At 42.4% G+C, this 22,814-nt stretch overlaps 1 protein-coding gene across 1 annotated transcript in view; it reads right to left on the bottom strand.

Annotated features, from left to right (window-relative positions):
- LOC133613364 (titin-like) overlaps positions 1–22,814 on the bottom strand; it is a 206,438-nt gene that overhangs the window by 136,372 nt on the left and 47,252 nt on the right. The window contains exons 50-86 of the mRNA XM_072914530.1: positions 22,441–22,728; positions 22,070–22,348; positions 21,707–21,988; positions 21,176–21,454; positions 20,589–20,867; positions 19,964–20,242; positions 19,584–19,871; positions 19,224–19,502; positions 18,516–18,797; positions 18,125–18,403; positions 17,759–18,037; positions 17,400–17,678; positions 17,019–17,306; positions 16,655–16,933; positions 16,123–16,404; positions 15,455–15,733; positions 15,093–15,374; positions 14,716–14,994; positions 14,252–14,539; positions 11,187–11,465; positions 10,821–11,102; positions 10,321–10,599; positions 9,015–9,302; positions 8,627–8,917; positions 8,266–8,556; positions 7,812–8,099; positions 7,628–7,735; positions 7,261–7,546; positions 6,493–6,676; positions 6,332–6,415; positions 5,970–6,237; positions 5,013–5,273; positions 4,474–4,683; positions 4,312–4,389; positions 4,203–4,229; positions 1,695–1,751; positions 1,575–1,619 (exon numbers count right to left, since the gene is read on the bottom strand). Coding sequence (XP_072770631.1) covers positions 1,575–1,619; positions 1,695–1,751; positions 4,203–4,229; positions 4,312–4,389; positions 4,474–4,683; positions 5,013–5,273; positions 5,970–6,237; positions 6,332–6,415; positions 6,493–6,676; positions 7,261–7,546; positions 7,628–7,735; positions 7,812–8,099; positions 8,266–8,556; positions 8,627–8,917; positions 9,015–9,302; positions 10,321–10,599; positions 10,821–11,102; positions 11,187–11,465; positions 14,252–14,539; positions 14,716–14,994; positions 15,093–15,374; positions 15,455–15,733; positions 16,123–16,404; positions 16,655–16,933; positions 17,019–17,306; positions 17,400–17,678; positions 17,759–18,037; positions 18,125–18,403; positions 18,516–18,797; positions 19,224–19,502; positions 19,584–19,871; positions 19,964–20,242; positions 20,589–20,867; positions 21,176–21,454; positions 21,707–21,988; positions 22,070–22,348; positions 22,441–22,728 — 8,955 coding nt within the window. The remainder of the gene's footprint in view (positions 1–1,574; positions 1,620–1,694; positions 1,752–4,202; positions 4,230–4,311; positions 4,390–4,473; positions 4,684–5,012; positions 5,274–5,969; positions 6,238–6,331; positions 6,416–6,492; positions 6,677–7,260; positions 7,547–7,627; positions 7,736–7,811; positions 8,100–8,265; positions 8,557–8,626; positions 8,918–9,014; positions 9,303–10,320; positions 10,600–10,820; positions 11,103–11,186; positions 11,466–14,251; positions 14,540–14,715; positions 14,995–15,092; positions 15,375–15,454; positions 15,734–16,122; positions 16,405–16,654; positions 16,934–17,018; positions 17,307–17,399; positions 17,679–17,758; positions 18,038–18,124; positions 18,404–18,515; positions 18,798–19,223; positions 19,503–19,583; positions 19,872–19,963; positions 20,243–20,588; positions 20,868–21,175; positions 21,455–21,706; positions 21,989–22,069; positions 22,349–22,440; positions 22,729–22,814) is intronic.

Here is a 22,814-nt window from a genome sequence, read left to right as displayed (position 1 = left end):
TTCTATGCATCCAAACAACCTCAGGGAGAGGAACCTGACTATGAGAGTGAACAAGTCAAACATTGGACACTTGAAATGGGAAGTGATAAACAACAGGAAGCTAAGGGAGACAGAATGAAGACCTCAACATGTGTATCCAGGTCCAATCAACACAATCTCACACACTTAAACATGAAGACAGCCACATGGTGTGGGAGGAGACGGGACAAAAACAACATTAGTGATGAGAAACAAAGAAAGAGTCATTTATTAGTAATGAAACATTGATTTTATGCGATTCATGCATTAGTGACTGCATGGTCAATACAAGGGATTGTAAGACTTTTTGGGTGGTTTTGCAGTACAGTATACAACAAAAAAGATCGTAGAGCAAAGTGTCTACAAAAGAACGTCACATACAGTACAGTGTATAGGACAGATCCAATCCTGTGACTTAGCATGCAAAGATGACATGGATCCTAGAGGGCAGTGGCTCCCAAAGTGTGGCCTGGCGGCCATTTGCACACAGAAAAATAAACACGATGGAAAAATGTCACTAGCAAACTAAAATTGCCAGCTACCTCTGTGTCTTACAGCAGGAATTCTCAAACTGTGGTATGTGTACCATTAATGGTACGCGGGCTCCATCTAGTGGTACGCCAAATAATCATTTGATTAAAGTACAGTGTTTTATTTTCCTGTATTAAAACACAGTGTTACTGTTCAAACTGTGTGTAATGTTACAGTGGCAAAAAACATTAAATATACTTGTTAAATAAAGCCTCTGTCTTGTTTTTAATGAATACTTAGGCCTACAATGCTACTGTATTTAAATGTTGGTCATTAGGGTGGTACTTGGAGAGCCAAATTTATTCTGAGGTGGTATTTGGTAAAAACAAAAACAAAAAGAAAAGAAAAGAAAAAGAGTGTAGTCTTTGAAGATATCTGTGCATCATGTAAATAATTTTCAACAGGATACACTTTTTTATTGGTCAAATTATTTAGTTAAAACCCTTTAACAGCTGATTTAGTTGCCAGAATAGTAATAATAGTTGTAAACAATAATAGTAATTAATAACTCTACTCAATAATTAACTAAATATCCATCCATCCATTTTCTACTGCTTGTCCCGTTCTTATTAGTTTATTTAATTAACTATTTGACGATTTTTGTTATCTTTTTATTATGATCAGTACTTGCATGTAAAATGGCAGGATTAAATAGGCTGCGCTTGTCCCTACTTCTTTACGGACTTCTGCATTGTTTCAAATTGTAAATAAAAAAAACAATATTACTAAAGAATAACAATGAGGAGAAACCGTTTTAATAGGGTCCTTTCGTCACCAAGGCCACAATGCTGAGATGTAGGCTTGCTCCTTCTTTACACTAATTTAACAACATCATATCTCCCACTATGATTTGATTTTATTATGATAAATCAAGTACATTTTGAACAAAGGAGCCCCTACACCCTTTAATTCACTACATGCTGCCCTTAGTGGAAAAAATATGGATGCCCCAGGATTAGTGGCTTTCTAGAAGGTAAAATATTTCTCGCAAAGACATTTATTTGAATAAGAATGAACAGGAATACCTGTATGTTCAATTTCTTCTGTGTATTGATAGAATTCGGCTGATTCTTTAGGAGACAAAAGACACTGACATTATTCTCAACTCCAGTGGTCGTGGCGTTGAACACTGCGCTCTGGCTTACCTTGAATCTCTATTGGCGAGGGCTCCTCGGGCCTCTGAACTGACGAGTCTTGCACATCTACAGCCAAATGAAGTAATTTGTTTCATTACAGAAATAAAGCTTTCTTTCTCAGAAGAGCAGCTAGATTAAGGGTGAAGGTAGGATCACCCTGGACAACCTTTATAATCATGATCTTCTGTAGAAAGTGACTTATTTACTACAGCTACAGTGTCTCCTCTACCATTACTTTAAAGGGGAAGTAGACTTCGGGGAATCATTCACAATTAATATGAGAGACAAGAACACGCGTCTTTTCAAAACCCTCCATCAACATTTTATATACACACTGCTAAACTATATACAATGTAATAACAGACACAATCATAACAATATGTAATATGTACAATATTTACAGTTCCCATAGCAGCGCACTTTCGTCTTCCTGCAACAAATTTTTTCCTACACCCAGAATCAAACGCGAGAGTGTTTTCTAGTCATGGCAGACTTTGTAAAAGACAATGAAGACGACTATTTTTGGACAAATGAGGATTCACAACCTTATCTTTTGGAAACTAAATATACAGAGCTGCTTATAGAAGCAAGCACGAAGAAGAGGCTGAAACGTTGGAGTAGACGGAAGTCGAGAGAGTGCACAATGGTCACGCTGCAAATCTGGAACTCTGGGCCAAGCTATGCTGAATTAATGGATTGTTTACCCAAATCAACTGGAAACATCCACGGCCAACTGGACCAAACGGACGAGTAAGTCACTTTACTATTGATCATGATACATGAAGCACATCACCGTATACTACAGTACATACGCTGCCGAGTTAGCTGTGTACAAACAAATTATGATATTACAGATACTGTAATATGATTGTTCTTGTTTTTCAGTCAGTATCAATTAGAAACATAGTTCTTCAGTGTTTGCTCTTACAAGAACAATGTCAACACAGCTTGGTTTTTATACAGGTTACGGAATGTAAATGAAGTATTGTTGATTTTGAACGCATTTTAAAAGTTATTTAGAGGTAGAACGGATTGCTCCCATTAACTGCATTGCTAGCCACCAAGAACGAGCCAATTTCTATACGTTAGAATGTGAAGAAAACAAAAACAAAACTTTTGTCCTTTTTTCTCTCATAAGGATTGTGAACGATAGGCAAACTTCCAAAAAAAGTGCAGTTCCTCTTTAAGGAAAGCGGGGATTGTGGATTAAACTATGGATTCCTTTGGATTCTTTCTATTTCCTTCTATTATAAAAAGTCTGTGAAATCTAACTTCGGAAGATAGATTGCAATACAGTCCGCTATGCTGCGCACCTGCATGTGTGCCCCCAAATCTGCCAAAACTGTAAAGCTCGGGGAACATTAAGCTAGCATGAAGTTTAAACAGAAGTGGGTCGTAACTCGGTTACATTTACTTTAGTAACATCCTGGATAAATTGTACTTGTCAAAGAAGCTTTAATGCAACATGGTTTTTTACTCTACTTGAGTATTTTTGTGAAGATGAAATGCAACTTTTACTCTGTTGAATTTGAGTTTCATTCTGATCACTGCATGAATATAACGTTTGAGTGCATTTTACCAATCCAACAGAGCTTGAAAATACTGTCAGCATTACTGTAAAAAGGAAAAAGGCTCGTAGCAATGAAGAAACTGACAGCAACGAACAATCAATATTTACTTTACAAACTACAAAAAGAACAGAAATGTCATGCGCTGTCATCAATGTACATATAAATATTCACTTTTCAGCCTATAAGCATTCCACTTGCAATGAGAGAAACCACCTTGCCGTAAGTTGTAGATGTTTTTTTTTATCTTTTAGCTGTGCTTATGCTGACATTAGCTCTGTTATATCATCAAAAGTAAAATGTGCATCATTCGTAGTAGGCTACACATTGTACCAGTGTTTCTGTTTCTCACGCACAGGCACACACACACCAACTATGGTTGTGATGCAAGTACTGTACCATTAGAAAATAGCTGCAAAATAAATCAGAAGTTACTCACCATTTTCTCAGTACTTGAGTAGTTTTTTTCCACTATCTAACGACTTACTTTACACAAGTAAATATTTGAACGGCTATGTTTTACTTTCACTTGAGTCGGATTTCTCTAAAGTAACAGTACTTGTACTTCAATACAATTTTTGGCTACTCTACCCACCTCTGTTTTTAGACTGACTGTTACAAATCTCTCGATTGTCAAAGTAAAGTATCCCAAAAATCTACCAATAATACAAAGACAAAAACATTCAAAAAGTCAACAAAACATAACTACAAAAAGTGCTCAAGAGTTGCTAGCTTCTAACTAATGTGCAAGCTGCGAGAAGTTCCAGTGCCTCTGGTCTGACACAACACAGTTGGCATAATATTTTAATGTTGACGTTTCCATCAAGAACTTAACAAAGACACTTGTTTTTGTTAGTAACCATAAAAAGGAAATATTTCATTAAAAAAAAGACAAACACCCCCATCTTCTAAAATACTCTTTAACTGTTCTCAAAAGGAAAATACTTACCAAAGGGGACCATTGCTAATTGGATCTCTGAGAAAGGGGGAAGAGCGGAGAAGGCGTTAAACACTAAAAGAGAGTCAATCTAAAGGTGGCAGCTGACTATCAACTGTACCTTTTCCAGATAAATAAAGCTCAGCTGTGCTCTTAGCCTCTCCTCTGGGCTCCAACCTCACAATCACAGAGTACACGCCTACATGGGACGACCATGGAAACTTCAGTCATGAAAAAACTCAAGAGAATAACATGACGGGCTGCTGTGGCGCTCTCTACGCACCTTCGTCATCGATGGTCACGTTTCGTATGACCATGAAATGTCTTCGGCCCTCACTTCGGAAGTTGTACTTAGGACATTCTTTCAGTTCCCAGGTGTCTTTGTACCACGACACGATAGCGTTGTCAAAGGACACCTCACACTCGAATGTGGCCGACTGTCGCTCGCTGACTTCGACATTGTGGATGCGTTTGGTGAAATGAATTTGTTCGACTAAAAGGGACAAAGATGTGAACACGTTTGTCACAGCTGAGAAGGCACCGGAAAGAAATGTGAAAGACAACATCCACAGGAAGGTTAGGAAGGGCCATCAGAGGATGTTAGGATGACGTACTGATGGAGTCGAGTCGAGGTAGATGGAAGAAGACAACTAATGGGAGGATGTTGAAAATATTGATGTTAAGGAAGAAAGAAACACTCCCAGAAAGAGGATGATACAGAAACTAAAGTCCCAAATTAGTTTGGGTTTGATGAGGAGATGTCAGAAGAGGGTTAGTGAAAAAGCATCCAGAAGAAAGTCAAGAAGGTTTCCTGGTACAAACCTTCCACCCAGAGGTCTGCTGAGGACTGCAGGTTCTTGTACTTGCAGGTGTATCGACCCTGGTCGTCGGTCTTCAGGTCTCTAATATAAAGCTTCTGAACTTTGTGTTTGACCTCAGACGTAAACCTTCCCTTCATCTCTAACTGCTGGCCGTTCTTAAACCACTGGGCTTCTAGGTTAGGGATGGACAACTGACAAGACAGCACGCACGACTGGCCTTCCTTACCCGACGTGTCCTGCAGGTGCTTCTCCACCTCGGCCTCTGAAAGAGCAAAACCACAGGGATCCTGTCAGTGAGCAAAAAGGACATCAAATGTGGAAAAAAAGTCAAGAATGCGTCAGCATGTCTGCGCCTTATCTTTTAGGATCTTATTCATTTTATTGTATTGTTTCATGTGTTGTGATTATTCAAACACACATGTACAAACTGTGTAGGGTTCTCCAACTTTCATTACAATTACAGCTACTTAGACAAAATGAAAGTGCGGTCTCTGTCTTACACCAGTGATTCTAAAACCACTAGTGGCACGCCATAGAATCATTTAGTCAAATATCCAAACATAGTGTTACTGTTCAAACTGTTTGTAATGTTACAGTGGCCAAAATATTAAATATAATAAAATACCCTTGTTTTTAATAAATATTTAGGCCTACTACACTATTGTATTTTAATGGTGATCATTATGGTGGTACTTGGAGACCCAATTGTTTTCTGAGGTGGTACTTGTTGACTAAAGTATGAGAACCACTGTAGTATACTATTTTGTGGAAATGTGTCATTAAGTAGAGGCACATTGTCTGAATTGAATAAATAATAAAATACTAATAAGCAAATATTTTTGATGCTTTGGTGAGCTACCTAAAATCCGGTGGCGAGCTACCGGTAGCTCTTGCGCTACCTATTGGAGACCATTGCTGTAGGCTGTTATAACTGATCAAGACCAGGCAGAGTACTGACCCATGACGGTGAGCTTGGCGCTGGAGATATGTGGTCCGCACACCACCCTGTAGTTGCCCTGGTCAGACATCCGGCACTGCTTAATTTTTAGCAAGTGGCAATCGCCGTTGACGCTGATGTCGTACTTGGCACTGGTATCCAGTTTCTGGGTGCCTTTGTACCACGACAGGTTGATCTCAGGGTAGTTGATCGTGATCTCACACTCAAACATCGCCGTGTTGTCGGCCATGACCGACTGATCCGAGATGTCCTTCACTACAGTGACAGGCTACAGATGGCACAATAGAACTCATCTTGTTAGGAATTTGATGCTGTAACATGTTTGGGCTACAGACAAGCCACTGCTGCAGCGGTAGACTGACCTCGGTCCTCTCCATCCTTTTCTGCAGGTCGGCCACTAGTCGTGCCATGTCTTCGTCGGTCTCTCTTGGTGTACGTTCCAATTCCTGACAACAACAATAGCCACAATCATTACTTGCTGTTCTTCCTTTGCATCCCATTGTCAGCCAACTGTCACTCTTACCGGTCTTTCACTTTCGTCCGCTTTCTCCTGCCTGAGCTGCTCGATGGCCTGCAACAGGCCTCGGTAGTCGGTGATACCGTACAGGCGAGCATATTTCTCGTACTCTTTCGGGTCCACATTCCTAAGCAGTTCCACAATGTCAATCTCCTTCTCTGTGTCGGGACTCTTTTGCTTTGACGGAGTCCTGAGGACCACAAGGACAAAGAAGTTTAAGATTAACAGATTAGGAGATCTAAGAGGCCTCATACAAAAACACATACATTTGATCCCCTGATGATTTTTTAAGTTTACGCCTTTACAAAGGGGACCTGCTTGTACCCCCTAAATTTCCGGTATTTTAAGTGTGGCCATCATTAACCAGATCCTTCCTTGTAATTATGGGCTGGCCCAAAAGTGAGGATGATTGACTAATATCTTGAATTTTTTCCAATAGTGGTCTCTTTTTCACCAAGCCTCTTGTTGATGGTCTTGTAGCCCATTCCAGTCTTGTGTCAATCTTACTTTCCTAAAAGGAAATGTCTGATTTGTGTGCTTCATTAAGACATAACTGGTCTTGAATGGCTCACAATTCTTGCTGGTTTTTCTAGATATATATTTAAACTTGTCTCTGGTACAATAAGACTACCATAAAAAATGTTCATACACTTGTAAGAGGGTAAACCTATAATTAGCGGGGGGTCAAATATAATTTTTTCCCACAGCATCAATATATCTTGTATCTACAGTATATACTGTAAGTGCTCGTGTAATCTTCTTGTGGGAACTGACTTCTTCAACTTGGCTCGCAGGTCTCCTTCCAGCTGAGCCGCCGTTTTCTTTTCGTCCACATGAAGGTCGGAGCTGCACTCGATCTCGCCGTGTTTGTTGGAGGCCACACACCTGTACTGGCCTGAGTCAGACTTGGTCACCTCCCTGATTTCCAGTTTGGCCTCTTGGTCTTTCTGTCCGATAGAAATGCGGCCGCCGTGCGTGAGCTGCCTCCACTTGCCTTTCATCCACTTGACGCTGGGGATGGGGTCTCCGCCCACTTTGGCGATAAAGGTGGCTGCGCCCTCTGCAGAAACACCAACCACACGGTCATCATCTCATGAAACAGAAATATTAAGAAGATGATCTGGCTTTGTTGATGACTCACTCTCAGTGACATTCACGCTCTTTGGCTCCTCAATGAAGAACAGCTGCTCCAGCTTTTTGGTGGGAGCGGCATCTGCAGCAGTCTCAGCAGGAGGCCGAGCAGCTTTATCTTTTAGCAAAACATAACAAAACGTAAGCCAAGACAAAAAGAACAAATCTTTTTCTCAACAATGTGCAAGTTTTACCTTTGATTGTAACTTTAGCTCTACAGAGTTCGCTGCCAGCGTCATTTGTGGCCTTGCAGATGTAGTCGCCAACATCGTGACGGGAGGCGGAAACAATCTCTAAACAGGCCGTCCCTTCAGAGAAGCTAATCTTGGTGCTGCCGGCCGACAACAGCTCCTTCCTGTCCTTTAACCACTGGATCTTCATAGGATGGGATCCACAGACGTGACACTTAAGAGTGAGCTTCTCGCCCTCGACCACAGTCGTCGCTTTGAGTGTGACGTCAAACACCGGCGGCTTCTTGGCTTCTGAAGAGCAAAGTACACAATGTCAGTCATGCAAGTGACCACGTTAATAACAGTATGTGACTACTACTCTGGTGAACTCACTAAATGCATGAAATGTTAGCTTCGCTGGTGAACATGCTTAATAATAATAAAACATTAGCAACGATAAGGGCCACACACAACCCACCTGAGATGCCTAGAGTGATGTCACAGGTTGCTTTCCCAGCCTCGTTGGAAGCGTGGCACGTGTACCTGCCGCTATCAATCACCTGGCTGCTTTTGATGCACAGAACGGCCACGTTACTCTTAAAGCTGATGTCGTATTTGTCTGAGCTGAAGATCTCTGCGTCATCCTTCAACCAGCAGACTGTCACGGGCTGTGAACCAGAGACCCGAGCTTCAATCTTGACCAGCCTGCCTTCGATTTCCTCCATCTGCTCTGATGGCTTTTTGGTGAACATCGGGGGGGTTTTGCGCTCTTAAAACAAGCAAAACACCTGTTAGGGGACATAGTGGGAATGTTTTGGTACAAAGATACGGTCACCAACCTTTAACCTCAATGTCAGAGGAGCACGAATCCTTGCCAATGTCATTTGAAACATGGCAAAAGTATCTGCCTGAGTCGCCTTTGTCGGCCTTCACTATGCTCAGGCGAGCTGTGTTGTCCTCGAAGTGAATCTTATAATTCCCACCACTGCGAATATCTTTATGGTCTTTGGACCATGTGACTTTAAGGGGGGCGGAACCCGTCATGTGACATTCAAGCTCAATGCTGTCACCCACTGTCACTGCCTGCATTGGCGACAACTTCCGGTCAAAGACTGGAGGATACCTGGGTTCTACGGAAGGGCGAGTCAAAAAGATTGCATTAGTTGATTTGTCTGTCTGATAAGGTGACCTGATTTGGCCTGTCCATGTTCAAAGACGCTCACTGACCTTGCAAGGTGAGCTTGGCTCTGCAGGAGGCAGAGCCAACGCTGTTGGTTGCCATACAAGTGTACTCGCCAGAATGTTTCAGCTCACTGTGACTGATCTCCAGGACAGCCGTGTTATCATCGTACAGCATGAAGAACTCCTTGCCCTGGCTCAGAAGTTCACCGTCCTTCAACCATGACACCTCAATGGGCGAGGAGCCGGCCACACGGCACTCAAAGCGCACGGCTTGACCTTCGGTCTGCTGCAGGCTGGTGATTTTCTTGGGGAAAGATGGCGGTGTTTTGGCCTCTGGGGGTGGAAAAAAGCTAATGAGTGTCTGTAGTATAAAAGCTATTTGTTTTTATAGGGTAACTGCACTGTTTTTGCAATTTTGCCTATAATTCACAAACCTTATGAGAAACAAGAACACATGTCTTTTTAAATGCTCTTTAATTGATAATTTTTTTTAAGTTTGCTTACAATGGAGCCAATGGGAGCCATGATGTTGCATCTTTCCCGACTAGAAAACCCAATAAATAACAATCCAAAAACCGCCCACAATACTCGATTTACATTTTATGACCTGAATATCAACCAAATATTAGAGATATTGTTATTATAAGCGCTAACATTTAGGACCTATATTTAGTGGCGGATTGATCAGAGAGAGGAAGTGTCCTTTTGATGCTTGACATCAGCTGGTTAGCTGCTTTCTTGCCTCAGAGCTTGTGAAAGTTTATTCTAGATCATAAATCATGCCCTTCACCTGGATAGTAAAATGATGAGGACATAAACTGAAAAGTTGGTACACTTTGACAGCCAAAAGACCCGATATGTTTTTTTTCATGAGGATTATGAGTCATATTTAATCTAAACATTAATATATCAACCTCTTAACAGTCTTAACAGAGAGCAGACATTGTACTTTAAGTGATTTCTGCAGTGAGTAGTAATAAGTGATGTAGTAAAAGAGAAAAACAAACGTTATGTGTTTGTGAAATGTATGTGCCACCGTATGCTTAAAATGAGCAAAATACATAAATACTACATGTTATTATGAATGTGTCTGTTACTACACTACATATATACTTACAGTGTGTATAGAAAACTAAGGAGGTGTTTGGATGTGTTTTTTAAGCACTTTATAAGCAAACTTCATCGGCGCCTTTGTAAACTGATTTTTGGTCGCATTTATTTACCAGTTAGAATGCATAAAAAACTGAAAAACATGTGTGCTTGTCTTACATAAGAATTGAGAATGATAGGCAAAATTCCCAAACATTTCCAGTTCCCCTTTAAATGCTGAACCTCTGGAGCCGACAGTCACCTTGAACGTTGAGCCGGCAAGAGGAAGAAGCGGAGCCAATCTTGTTTTCTGCCTTGCAGATGTACTCGCCAATGTCGGCCATGGTGGCTTTGCTGAGTTTGAGGCATGCAATGCCATTGGTGTACTCTAACTTGCAGTTGGGGCTAGAGCGCACTTTGCCGTCGCCTTTGAACCAGGTCACTTTGATCTCAGGAGTCCCTGCCACATGACATTTGAGACATACGGCGTCTCCTGACGTCACCTCCATGGGCTCCAAAGTGTCCACGAAGTAAGGCGACTCTGTGGGGCGAAAACAGAGTGAACCTTGCTAAACAAAGCTGGTACTGCGGTCAAATGACCGATTTAGTTTTGGCAGGGTCTTGGACAACTGAGACATTTTTTCAACTTGCTTGAGGTTGTCGTAAAGATGTTTATCAATTCAATGCTTGAGCTTTCAAAATGCTCAAAGGGTGGGATTACACTGTATTTAGCAAGAAGTCATACAAGAAGTGTATACTCACCCAGAATGGTCACTGTGGACTCGCAGGTATCCTGGCCGGCGTCATTGGACACGTTACATGAGAACTTTCCAGCGGCGTCTTTGTCCTCGGTGCTGAGACACTCCAGAATGCAGGCACTCTCTGTTGTGGTCATGTTGTACTTGTATGACGCAAAGATCTGCTCTTTGTCTTTGAACCAGCTTACTGAGATCTTTGGCGTCCCCGAGTAGGAGCACTCCAGCATCAATGGTTGGCCTTTCTCGACCGACACATCTTTCAGCCTTTTCACAAAGGATGCTGGCTCTGGGGGGGTGCCATCAGATTTGTTTACATTTAACTTCAATTTTCCAGATAACACTAAGCACACATGGGGCATGTTCAACTGACCTTTGAGTATCAGGTTGACGGGGCAACTCTCCTTGCCCACATCATTGATGACCTGGCAGGTGTACTCTCCCGCATGACTTCTGTCCACTTGGAAGAGCTCCAAAGTGATTTGGTTGTCCTTCAGGGAGAAATGACAGTCTTTTCGAGCCTCCAGCTCCTTGGTTCCTCTGAACCACTTTAGCCTGAGAGGGGCGCTGCCCTTGACGATGGCCGAGAAGGTCACGACAGATCCTGGCAAGGCCTCAGTCGACTGGGGCGCCACCACAAAAGATGGTGGCTCTGTGTACAGTGCACATTTATTTCAGATTAATGTCTTTGTACTGCATTGAGAGCACTGAGATCGTCAAACCCGTTGCTTTTAACAGTGAACGTGGTTGAGGACATCTTTTCAGTGGTGGCCCAAGTTTTAGCTACCTTTGAAGCACTTAAAACTACAACCTTGGGGCAGGGCTATTCAACAGGCGGCTCGGGGGCAAAATCCGGCTTGGGAATAACACTATACTGGCCCCCAAACTCAGTTTAAAGCTTTGGAGAAAAATATTTTTACATCAATTTGTAAATACTGTTGCATAGAGGAACTAGGACTGGTGTAAAAACATTGGCAGATCCTTGCATTGGACCTTTTAACCTCCTCAAGGCCAACATCCCCTAGAGTTGACTTTTATAGTTAGTATAACAGTGCTATTTTCTTCAGAAACTTGTAACTTGTAAATGTAAAACAAGTTAGATTAAAAACAACTGCAGAGGTGGAAGCTGTTTCTCAAAATTAGAATTATAATGAAACGAGAAGATTGGCCCCCCGAGTCCTTAACTTTCCGGAAATGTGGCCAGTAGAAAAAATCATTTGTATATCCCTGCCTACCTTCTTATTCCACCATAAAAACTCTTTACCTTGCTCTGGTTGTTCTTTTTTTCCCAGTACATCTGTGACTGACTGTCAGGCAAGGCCTCTAGAAGTTATCATTTACTAACTATGTTCACAACAAACTTAATTGTGTCTACATGGATACAACATCAAGAATTAACATTAACATGGAGGGCAGCCAAAAGGAAGAGTGAAGTCTGGAAGCCTTTCAAAGCAATGACGTGCCTCTCCATGTCAGTAGTTTAAATGGTGCCAGTGGTGCCTTTTGCAACCAAATGATAAATGATAATGATAAATGGGTTGTACTTATGACCTGTAATGCTTTGATTTGGACCACCAATAGGAATGTGGGGTCATCCTTTATTGGCTGCTGATCAATGTTAAATCTAATTTTTCATGTGTCTGAGCAAACGCACACTGTGGCCACACCAGCAGCAGACCTGTCCCAAATCTGACATCATGACAAGTAAAATGTCTTATTATTATAATCAAATGACAGCAGTCATTTCCATTAAATTATTTTCTAATATAGGTGATTTGGCCCACTTAAAATGAAAATAACAAACAGATCTCGTTTTTCATGAGCTGTGTAATAGTATTATATGTCTATTTGTACCAATAATTGGTACCCTTTTCAGAGATCACAATCAGTTCCCCTCAAGCAATCACATGTTGCACAATGAGATGTCTGCTTTAGCCCAAGTATAGCGGCTCTGTGTGGTATATTGATCTTCCCTATTTGCCACCCCTCTTGAGTATGGCGCGAACCCATGTCGCCCGATTGATAGGTAAGTGTGCCTGCCACCAGGCACTCTGGCTGGCCCCCGTTACAGAAGCATGGGATAAAGTGTACATTCCAACTTAAAATCTGTAATATATTATATATTATTATAGTTATTAGCTTTTCTGTGATGCCATTAAAATGAGCACACATCAGTGTGGGAACCGTGGGTGGAAATTACTACTTTGTTTCACCATTATAGGAGTTATAGGCATTTACTTCGCTTAACTTTTCTGCACTTTTTGCTCTAAGCTATCTAGCAGCGACACGCACGCATTACACGCTGTTAAGGACATTGATTGGTTGCATGTGAGTCGCATTATAATGCAACGACCAGACATGTACAGTTTATGGGTGGTGTTATAGTTGTCCTACTTTCTGTGTGGCGGTAAACACATCAGTGGCTGAGTCTACTGAATGCATCTGTTGGCCCAAGTGAGAGAGAGAGAGGCTGCTGTTGGTATGTCAGATGACAGAGAGTTGGTTTTGGTGTGGTCTGTATGGCAGACAATGACCAGTTTTGCTAGATATGGGTTTTTTGCTAATGTTTTTGGTGTAGTTACGGCCGACAATAAACAGTTTTGCTCAATAAAGTGATTGATGGACCATCTGTCCTCCTTAAAGCGTCTCGACAGACGTTACAATAATCGAACAGTACTGATGAACATTGTTTTATCTCTTCTGGCTGCTTGTTGTCACCTGTCACTCAGAGTTGCACTGCTAAATCCTACCAAAAAAAAGTTACGTATTTTTACTTTGTTTAAAGTCTTGGTTGGATTTTATTTTGTAGGCCTCTCCTTCAGTTCTGCACCAAAAGCGTATCCAAATATGCTACAAGTTTTGGACGAAATCATGACACATTTTATTGATTGCAATTCTCGTTTTACTTTACCCATTTATCCGATTTAAAGACTGTATTTTGAGATGTCTACACTTTCAACGTGTGTTAATAGGGATCCTCTACTGTAAGTGACTGCTTCATCATTCTGCGCCATCTTAAACCCTGTGCCATCACGGTCATTAAGTTTCTATCATCTCAGGGCGTTCAATCGTTCGCAACTGGACTGCTTGGTTTGTCTAGGAAGACGTTTCGCCGCTCAGCCGAGTAGGCTTCATCAGTTTGTGCTCATAGACTTACATTGTCCAGATGCGAATGATTGAACGCCCTGAGATGACAACGACCTAGATGAATGAGAACCTTCATAGGTATTACGTTTCTAGTTTATTTAGGCAAGAGGTATTGGGTGTATTGTAATTTATAGTAATTTTTAGTGTTTTAGCGTTGGTTCTGTTCAAGACTTTGACAATTTTAGGTAGTTTTTTTGATAACTGATTACAAAATATGAACCTGATTCTTGGTCTCTAACAAAGCCTTCAGAAAAGTGAAATAAGGACAATTGTGACAAAGCTACTGCTGACCTTTGACCTCGAGGAAAGCTGTTGTCTCACTGGATCCTGCCACGTTGACGGCCTTACATTTATATATTCCAGAGTCAGACAGTTTGAGCGTGGGCACCCTAAGAGTGCAGCTGTTGTCCTTGAACGATATGTCGTAATTGGGCCCGCTCTGTAGCTCCTCATCTCCGTGGAACCAGGAAATGGTGAAAGGTGGCGATCCAGACACTTTACACTCCATCTCACCAGCGTGGTTGACCACGGTGTTACAGTCCTTCAGCTTCCTGGTAAAGGATGGTGGCATGGTTTTATCTGTTGAGGGGGGAAAGATGCAATGAGCTTTTCCTTTCATCAGGAATCTAAAATCAAATATTTGATGTTGGAAAGTAAACGGTTTGGTTCTGCAAAGTGGGGAGTCAAAGGAAAGAGCTGAATAGTTGCCTCACATTATATCATCAAGACAAAGTGAGACGTAGTAGGACACCAACCTAAGACCGTGAGTTTTATTTTGCTCAGATCCTTCCCGACTTCATTCTTGACCTCAAACGTGTACTCTCCTGAGTCCATTTTCTCAGCCGACAGCACGTTTAGGCTGGATATCATCCGGGAAAATGAGATATTGTACTTCTTCCCAGAGGCCAGCTCCACACCGTTCTTGAACCACTTAGGTGTGAGCTCTGGAGTCCCGCACACTTTGACCTCGAGAGCGGCAATATCGCCCGCAGTCACATTTAGAGCATCAGGCTTATCGACGATTCTGGCCGGTTCTGGAAGTGACACACAAATAGCAGAAAGGTGTTTAGAATGTTTCCTTTTGGGTACAGGGGAAACTGAGGGAGAAAGAGAGAATTATATGGTTACCAACCTAGAACAGTCAAGTTAGCGAAACACTCCACACTCCCAGCATCGTTTCTGAGCTGGCAGGTGTATCTGCCTGCTGCCGCCGCGTCGGCCGCGAACACTTTAAGAGCGACCTGGTTGTTCTCAAAAGTGATTTTCCTGTTTTCACCATCTCTGAGAATGTGATCCTTGTTCAGAACCCAGGACACAGTCATTGGTTCAGAGCCTTGAACTGTGGCCAAAAGGGTCACCTCCTGTCCCAGAATCACTGTCATGTTTGACAGTTTCTTCACAAAGGAAGGCAGCTCTGGAGAGAGGAACAAAGGTCAGCAAGGTGACATATGCGGACATCTAATTTGGATCCTTACGTGACTCAGGCCCACTGACCTTTGAGATTAACTGCTGTGTAACAGATGTCACTTCCTACACTGTTTGACACTTTGCACTCATATTGGCCAACATCTGCCTGCTCAATCTCTATGATGTGTAGCGTAGTGGAGCTCTCTTCGCTCAACATTTTATACTTCCTGCTCTCCATCAGAAGCTTCTTGTCTTTGAACCATGTGATCTGGAAGGGAGCTGTACCAGTCATCTCGCAGTATAGACTGACGTCCTTCCCTTTCAACCCATCCACCGTTTCTGGTACTTTAATAAATGATGGCGGGTCTACAGAGATACGAGTAAACCGTTAAAGAGGCACAGAAAATAATATAAAACAGCAAATGTCTTAGAGCTGAAATCCAAAAGTTTTTGCTTTTCTTGTCCAGCAATTTTTTTTCTGAATAATTTGTAGTGAAAAACACCAAAGGATCAAGTTCAAATTGGGACAATGATTTCGGTCTTTCACTTCATTCAATGACTGGAAGTTGTGAATAATCATCTGAGGAACCTGCTGTTGACATGGACTAAACACTGTGTTTGTTGGTGTGTTCAGAATGGAGCTGAAGTCCAAAAGCAAAGACTGATACTTTGCTGAGACAATTTGTATTGTTTTATGGATGACAGCTTTAAGCTCTAGTCACTGATAGTGAAGAGGAAGTCAGCAGATAACCGACCTTTCACAGAGACAGTGGTGCTGCAGCTTACACTGCCAGCATCGTTGTGAGCTTCACATGTGTAAACTCCATCATCTTCAACACTGGCGGCAAATAGCTCAAGGACCGCCACAGAGTCAATAAATGACATGCTGCAGTTTCTGCCTTCAGTGAGTTTGGTGTCCTGTTTGTACCACATCACTTTGAGAGGTTTGGTACCAGTGACTTTACACTCCAGGCAGACTGGCTCACCCTGCTTCACACACTTATCGGCAGGTAGTTTCAGCACAAACTCCGGTGGTTCTGGAAAGCCAAAACATTCACATTAGCTTATTGATGAGATGCTAAAGCAAGCAGGTCACGGCACAAAACAAGTTAGCTAAGGATAGTTGGTAGTAGTCGGAAACGAAGTTTGTGCAAAAGTAGAAACATTCACATTTACACGCTGATAAAAAGTTAACTAATTCACTAAACCAATTAAAAAAATTGTTCGGCCTGAGTATTAACGGTGATTATGCTACACAAGACCAGACTGACAAGAGGAGTGTCCAACCTTTGACCATCAAATCTGCACTACAGCGTACAGAACCAGCGTCATTGGTCACTTGGCAGGAGTAGATGCCAGTCTGGTTGACGCCCACCGAGTAGAGCTCTAAAAGGCAGGATAGCCCTTCTATTCCCATGAGACAAGTGGGTCCAGTCATTAGTTCAGTTTCGTCCTTGAACCATTTCACACTAAAGGGTGGCGTTCCCTTGAATGTTCCTTTGAAGCGCACTGTTGTGTTAGGTATGGCCGCCTGAGACTCAGGTGGGGTCACAAAGCTAGGAGGTTCTAAAGACGAGATGGAAAGACGTATGAGGTTAAGGTAGTGTTTGCAGATCCAGTGACCAATGACAGTGACAAAACACAGTCTAACCTTTGACCTTCAGGAATCCACTGCATTTACAACTTCCTGCTGCGTTGTTCAGTTTGCAAGTGTAGGACCCTGCATCTGAAATCTCTAAATTTTCAATTTCCACGTACACAGAATTGTCCTGCTGAATAAGTTTGTGTTTCTCGCCACTTGAGATCGTGGTTCCGTCTTTCTGCCATTCCACTGAGATTGGAATGGAACCAGATATTTTGCAACCAATCTGAACAAAGGAACCCAAAATCTCTTGCATGTCTCTCAGGGGATTAATGAAACTTGGTGGGATGAGTTGTTCTGTAACCACGGGAACAAAAAGAAAGTGATTATCCTCATTTGACTGACCCAAACAGCGGGATGTTTTCTAAACACAGATATATACACACAGACCTAACACGGCCACTTTGACGATGCAGCTGCAGCTGCTGATGTGATTGGAGACCTCAAAGATGTAATCCCCTGCATCCTCTTTCTGAGCTGACTGAATCTTTAGGCTGCTGATGTTATTCTCAAAGCTCAGCTTGTGCTGCCTGATGGACTGAAGCTCCTTGCCATCTTTCGTCCATTTTACTTTAAGGTCAGCCGAGCCGGTTACTTTACAGTCCAGGCTGACAGGATCTCCAACCGTCACCTTTACCACCTCAGGTTTCTCTGAGATTTGAGGAGGTTCTGCATGGCAATAAATTACCATGGTTATATTGGCTGCCTTACCAGACCAAGATCTAAGCACAGAGATTAGGCGAGCATACCTTGGACTACCAGGGTGGCAACACACTTATCCTGTCCAGCCTCATTCATCACCTGGCAAGTGTATGACCCGCTGTGATCCGTTTCACACGCGGAGATTCTGAGAATGGCTACATTATTGTCAAATGTCCTCTCCATTTTCGGATCTTCCAAAATCCAGTTCCCGTCTTTTTGCCATTGTACTGAGAGGTTGGGAGAACCGTTGATAACACACTCAAAGAACATCTTCTTACCGAGAACACAAGTAGCATTTTCCATTCGCTTTATAAATGTTGGCGGTTCTGTTTGAGAAGACAAATCAAATATTCTTTAATTTATTTTACTATTTGATTAGAACCTAAAGGTATTTCAAATGTGAAAGAACCAACCTTTGAGGCTTATCATGGTCTTAGAACTGCAGCTTCCCACCTCATTTGAAACAGTGCACTGGTATTCACCGATATCACCAGCGTCACATCTGCTGACCTCAAGGCCCACAGTGTCGTTGACCATAGAGAGGCCATGTTTAGCACTAGTTTTGAGCTCCTTGCCATCTTTAATCCATGTAATCTCATAGGGAGGTGTTCCAGCCAGCTGACAGTCCAGCCAGGCACTGCAGCCCTTCACAACGTCAGCCGGCATCAGTTCTCGCACAAACAATGGTGGCTCTACATTAAAAAAGAGCAGAGTCCTCTATGAACATTGTTACAATTAAGCGAGTTGTTGAGGCAAACCCTAAAATGATTATTTAAACCAAAGGCTGGTAGATCAGTAAATTACCTTTGACCTTAAGCTCCATGCTGCAGCTCTCGCTACCAGCTTCATTTCGAGCTTCACAGAAGTACATGCCACCATCTTTGATGTCAGCCCTACACAGCTCCAGGGTGGCCACAGAGTTAACAAAGGCCATTTTGTAGTAACTGCTATGGACGATCTCTGAGCCCTCCTTGAACCAGTAGATATCTATCTCAGGTGTGCCGCTCACTTGGCACTCAAACATTTTACTTTGACCTGAACGGATCACGGACAAGCGAGGCGGGGTCAGTGTGAATTTTGGTGGCTCTGAGAAGGGAAATACAACAATGTGTCGGTCAGAAAGTTGTCAAGACTAATAAGACTAACAGTATGTTAGCTGAAGGTGTGTATTTCCATCCAAATGCTGCACAAATATCACAATATCATATGTTGTGTTGGCAGCATTATGGGACACTCAACTTCTACGTGAAATGTTGGAAGAAAAAACAGTTTGTCTTTTAACGACAGGTGAGTTGTCAGCATTAAGAACATTTCTGAGGAGTAACTTGCGGTTTAAAGATACAATTGTGACTTGAATATGAATTTGCGTTTGAGGAAGTAAATTATTTTAGCTGTATTGCTAGTTATTTCACTATGGTGTTAAACATGATAGAATCTGCAAATATTCCACTGTGGTGCAGATAAGAATGTGCCTACAGATGGATGGAACAAGAAATATTTCTTGTGAGGAACCTTTGACAAAGAGGGTGGTCTGGCAGGAGGCGGCACCGACATCGTTCTGTACTTCACAGACATATTCGCCCGAGTCTGAGGTTTTGACAAAGAAGAGTTCCAGGGAAGTGGACATGTTGTCTTTAATCACCAAGCAGTCGGAGCTGGATAAGATTTCTTTCTGGTTTTTAAACCATTTGATGGTCAATGGCATCGTGCCCGAGACCAGAACTGTAAAATTAACCTTTGATCCAGGAAGAACATTCATAGATTCTGGCTGTTCAATAATGCATGGTGGCTCTGGAGTAGGAGAGATTCAATGATTGTGTAAGAATCTCCAATAATTCCTAATATGTTAAAGATCAAAGCAAACAGTCAAACCTTTAACGAACAAGACCCCGGAGCACTGTGCACTTCCCGCCTTGTTCTTAGCAATGCAGGTGTAGCTGCCACCATCTTTGCTGTCAAGATCAGAGATTTCAAGAAGCGCAACATTCTCAAAGAACTTGCACTTGTGTTTTTCATCGGTCTCGATCTGGTTCTCATCTTTGTACCACTGCACGCTTAGGGGTAGAGAGCCTGACACCACACACTCTAGATGAGCAAACGACCCTTTGATACCTTCTGTTTGCTTCAGCTTTCTTGTGAAATTTGGTGGAATAATTTGATCTTATGTGGGGAGAAAAAAAGAGGTTAGTAATAATGTGCATAGGAAGATGAATCAAGTGTTTAGAATTCTGGTAAGAATGCTGGCAACTGACCCAAAATAGTGAGGGTTGCCTCACAAGAACTGCGGCCAACATCGTTTGAAACCTCAAACATGTAGTCACCGCTATCACTTGTATTGGTTTTACTGATTTTAAGCACAGAGCTGGAGTCTGTGCTTTGAACTTTGTATCTCTGGCCAGAGGTCAGCTCCTGGCCGGCCTTCAACCACCGCACCTTCAGCGGCTTTGTGCCTGAGAACCTGGCAGCCATAATGGCCAGATCCCCCTGAGTTACACTGATGGATTTGATTTCCTCTGTGACTGTAGCAGGTTCTACGATTTCAAAAACAACAATCAGCAAAGACTTTTGAGCTTCAGAAAAAAATCTGATCTCATCTTTGAGTGAACATGATCAAAAAACAGAATTAATGTTGCCATTGAGACATGCTAAATTTTAAGTTTGTAAACCTCCAACCACATAACAACCATGTTCAACAACCTCGAGATCACTTGAGAAGTATACATTTTTTCCATGCTGTCTAATAAATGAATAACTTTAACCATGATGGCTAACATGCTGATTCTAAAAACGTAAATGGATATGTGATGGCTTCTAATTTTCAAATTGCAGTGCACTGATGAAATTGAGATGAGCATTCTGATCTGGAGTGACACAGACCTTTGACTGTCAAGACAGCAGAGCAGGTCTGACTGCCGGCCTGATTCTGTGCGTGGCATGAGTATTTTCCGCCATGCTTGCTTTGAAGCTTTGTGATGTGCAGTAGAGCTGCCTGGTTCCTGTATGTTATCTGAAGGTTTTCAGATTCCTTGAGCTCATGGTTGTCTTTGAGCCAGGTCACTGTCATTGGCTCTGAGCCCTTCAGTGTGCATTGCAAAGACACGTTGGTGTCTACCAAGGCACTGATGCTCTCCAGCTTGTGGACAAATGATGGAGGTTCTACAACACAAAATTAATCATCATAACTTTTGTATTTGACTTGGTCAGACTTCACCCTGTAAATTCATTTGAAAAAAACTAAAAAAATTCAGAACAGAACCAGTAGTGAGGAAACCTTTAAAGTGTTGAGGTGCAAACTACCTATGTTGCTGTTCTTTGTTAGCGAGGTGAAAACACTTAACAAGATCTCCTTGAACTTAAGCAGAACAATGGCCTAAAGTCTGGGTTTAGATCATTTATCTTGATGGAGGTTGGGATCATAAATGTCCTAGTAGTGGTTACTCAACACAAAAAGCTTCCAAACAGACCTTTAAGAGTGACTTGACATTCACAAGTGGCCCTCCCCACTTCGTTCTCGACAGTACACTGGTACAAGCCCACATCTCCGGCCTCCACCCTCAGCACCTGAAGGGCCACCAGGTCATCTTTCACAGTGATCCTGTGCCTCTTATCGTTCCTCAATAGCTGTGTGTTTTTGTGAAACAACACAGTGAACGGGGCAGAACCAGAGACTTGGCACTCCAGCATCATCTCAGAACCCTTGACCACATCTTTGGCCTCCAACAAACGGACAAACACCGGGGGCTCTGAAGGAAAGCAATGGAGCAGTCATCAGATTAAGTGGAACTGAATTAGCTCCATTTATACTGTGAAATAAAGATGGGGACTTTTCATCCAAACTGGAGAAGGAAGTTAAATCGGTGCACACACTGATGACGCTCACGGTTGTGCTACTGCATCATCAGCACATTTCTACTTTTCTTACCCTGCGGTTTAGCCTAAGAACACCATAAAACTTACATAATTGTTGGTATGTTTGTAGTGCAAAGCAAACCAACCTTTTACTGTGATTGTGCTGCTGCATTGGTCGCTGCCAGCCTCACTGGAAGCCACACACATATACTCTCCACTGTCCTCTACGGTGCACTTGACAATTTCCAAACATGATACCAAATCCACTGAAGTTATTGTGTATTTGGAACTGTGGCTGATAGTCATCCCATCTTTTAGCCACATACAACTTATAACAGGACTGCCTGTCACTTTGCACTGCAACTTGACAGATTCATCACTGATGACCAGCTTGGTCGCCTCAGGCTTAGTCACAAAGACAGGAGGTTCTAAGAGAAGAGGTGAGTCTTGATTAGGAACTAGGTGAGTGTTAAACAATCAGGGATGTTCATGCACATGATGATAGGCACCTTTTACAAAGACGACTGTGGTGCAGTCCACTTTGCCAGCATCATTTGACACTTGGCATGTATATTTAGCAGAGTCACTGGGCTTTACAGAAGTAAGCTCCAAAGTACTCAAAGAAGCGTCTTTCTTGATGAAACAGGTGTCTCCGCTGATCATCTCCTTGTCCTCTATGAACCATTTCACAGACAGAGGAGGGGTTCCAGTGAAAGCAGCTTGAAGACACACAGTGGATCCGGGTATAACATCCTGGTTGTCGGGTGTTGCTGTGAATACTGGCGGCTCTGGAGGCCATCAAAAGAACGGACATGTGTATTTTTTGTTAGCATCAAATAAATTCAATTGCTGCACACAACCAAATGAAGCAGTAAAGCACCTTTGACATAAAGTACGCCACTGGTTTCTTTAACGCCAGCTGAGTTGGTGGCTCTACATTTATAAACTCCAGAATCCGCTTTCTCCAGCCGCCTGATGGTTAGCGTGACAGAGCTTTCCTTGAATTCAGGCCAAAACTTGGTTCCAGACTTAATTTCCTGATCATCTTTGAACCAACTGATGGTGATCGGTTGAGACCCAGACACCTTACACTCCAAGAAAATGTCACAGCCAATGTTACCATCAACTCTTTTCAGGAGTTTGGTGAAGTTTGGCGGCATTATACGATCTGTATGTTGAAGAAAAGGGATAAATAGTTCTACGGAGAACAAAATCCTAAGAGATAGCGAAACTGTTGACATTGTCTAATAAATA

The sequence above is a fragment of the Nerophis lumbriciformis genome, linkage group LG13 (assembly GCF_033978685.3).
Source record: "Nerophis lumbriciformis linkage group LG13, RoL_Nlum_v2.1, whole genome shotgun sequence".
NCBI lineage: Eukaryota > Metazoa > Chordata > Actinopteri > Syngnathiformes > Syngnathidae > Nerophis > Nerophis lumbriciformis.
The sequence above is the reverse complement of the archived record's forward strand: the minus strand, read 5'-3'. Positions and strand labels throughout refer to the sequence as shown.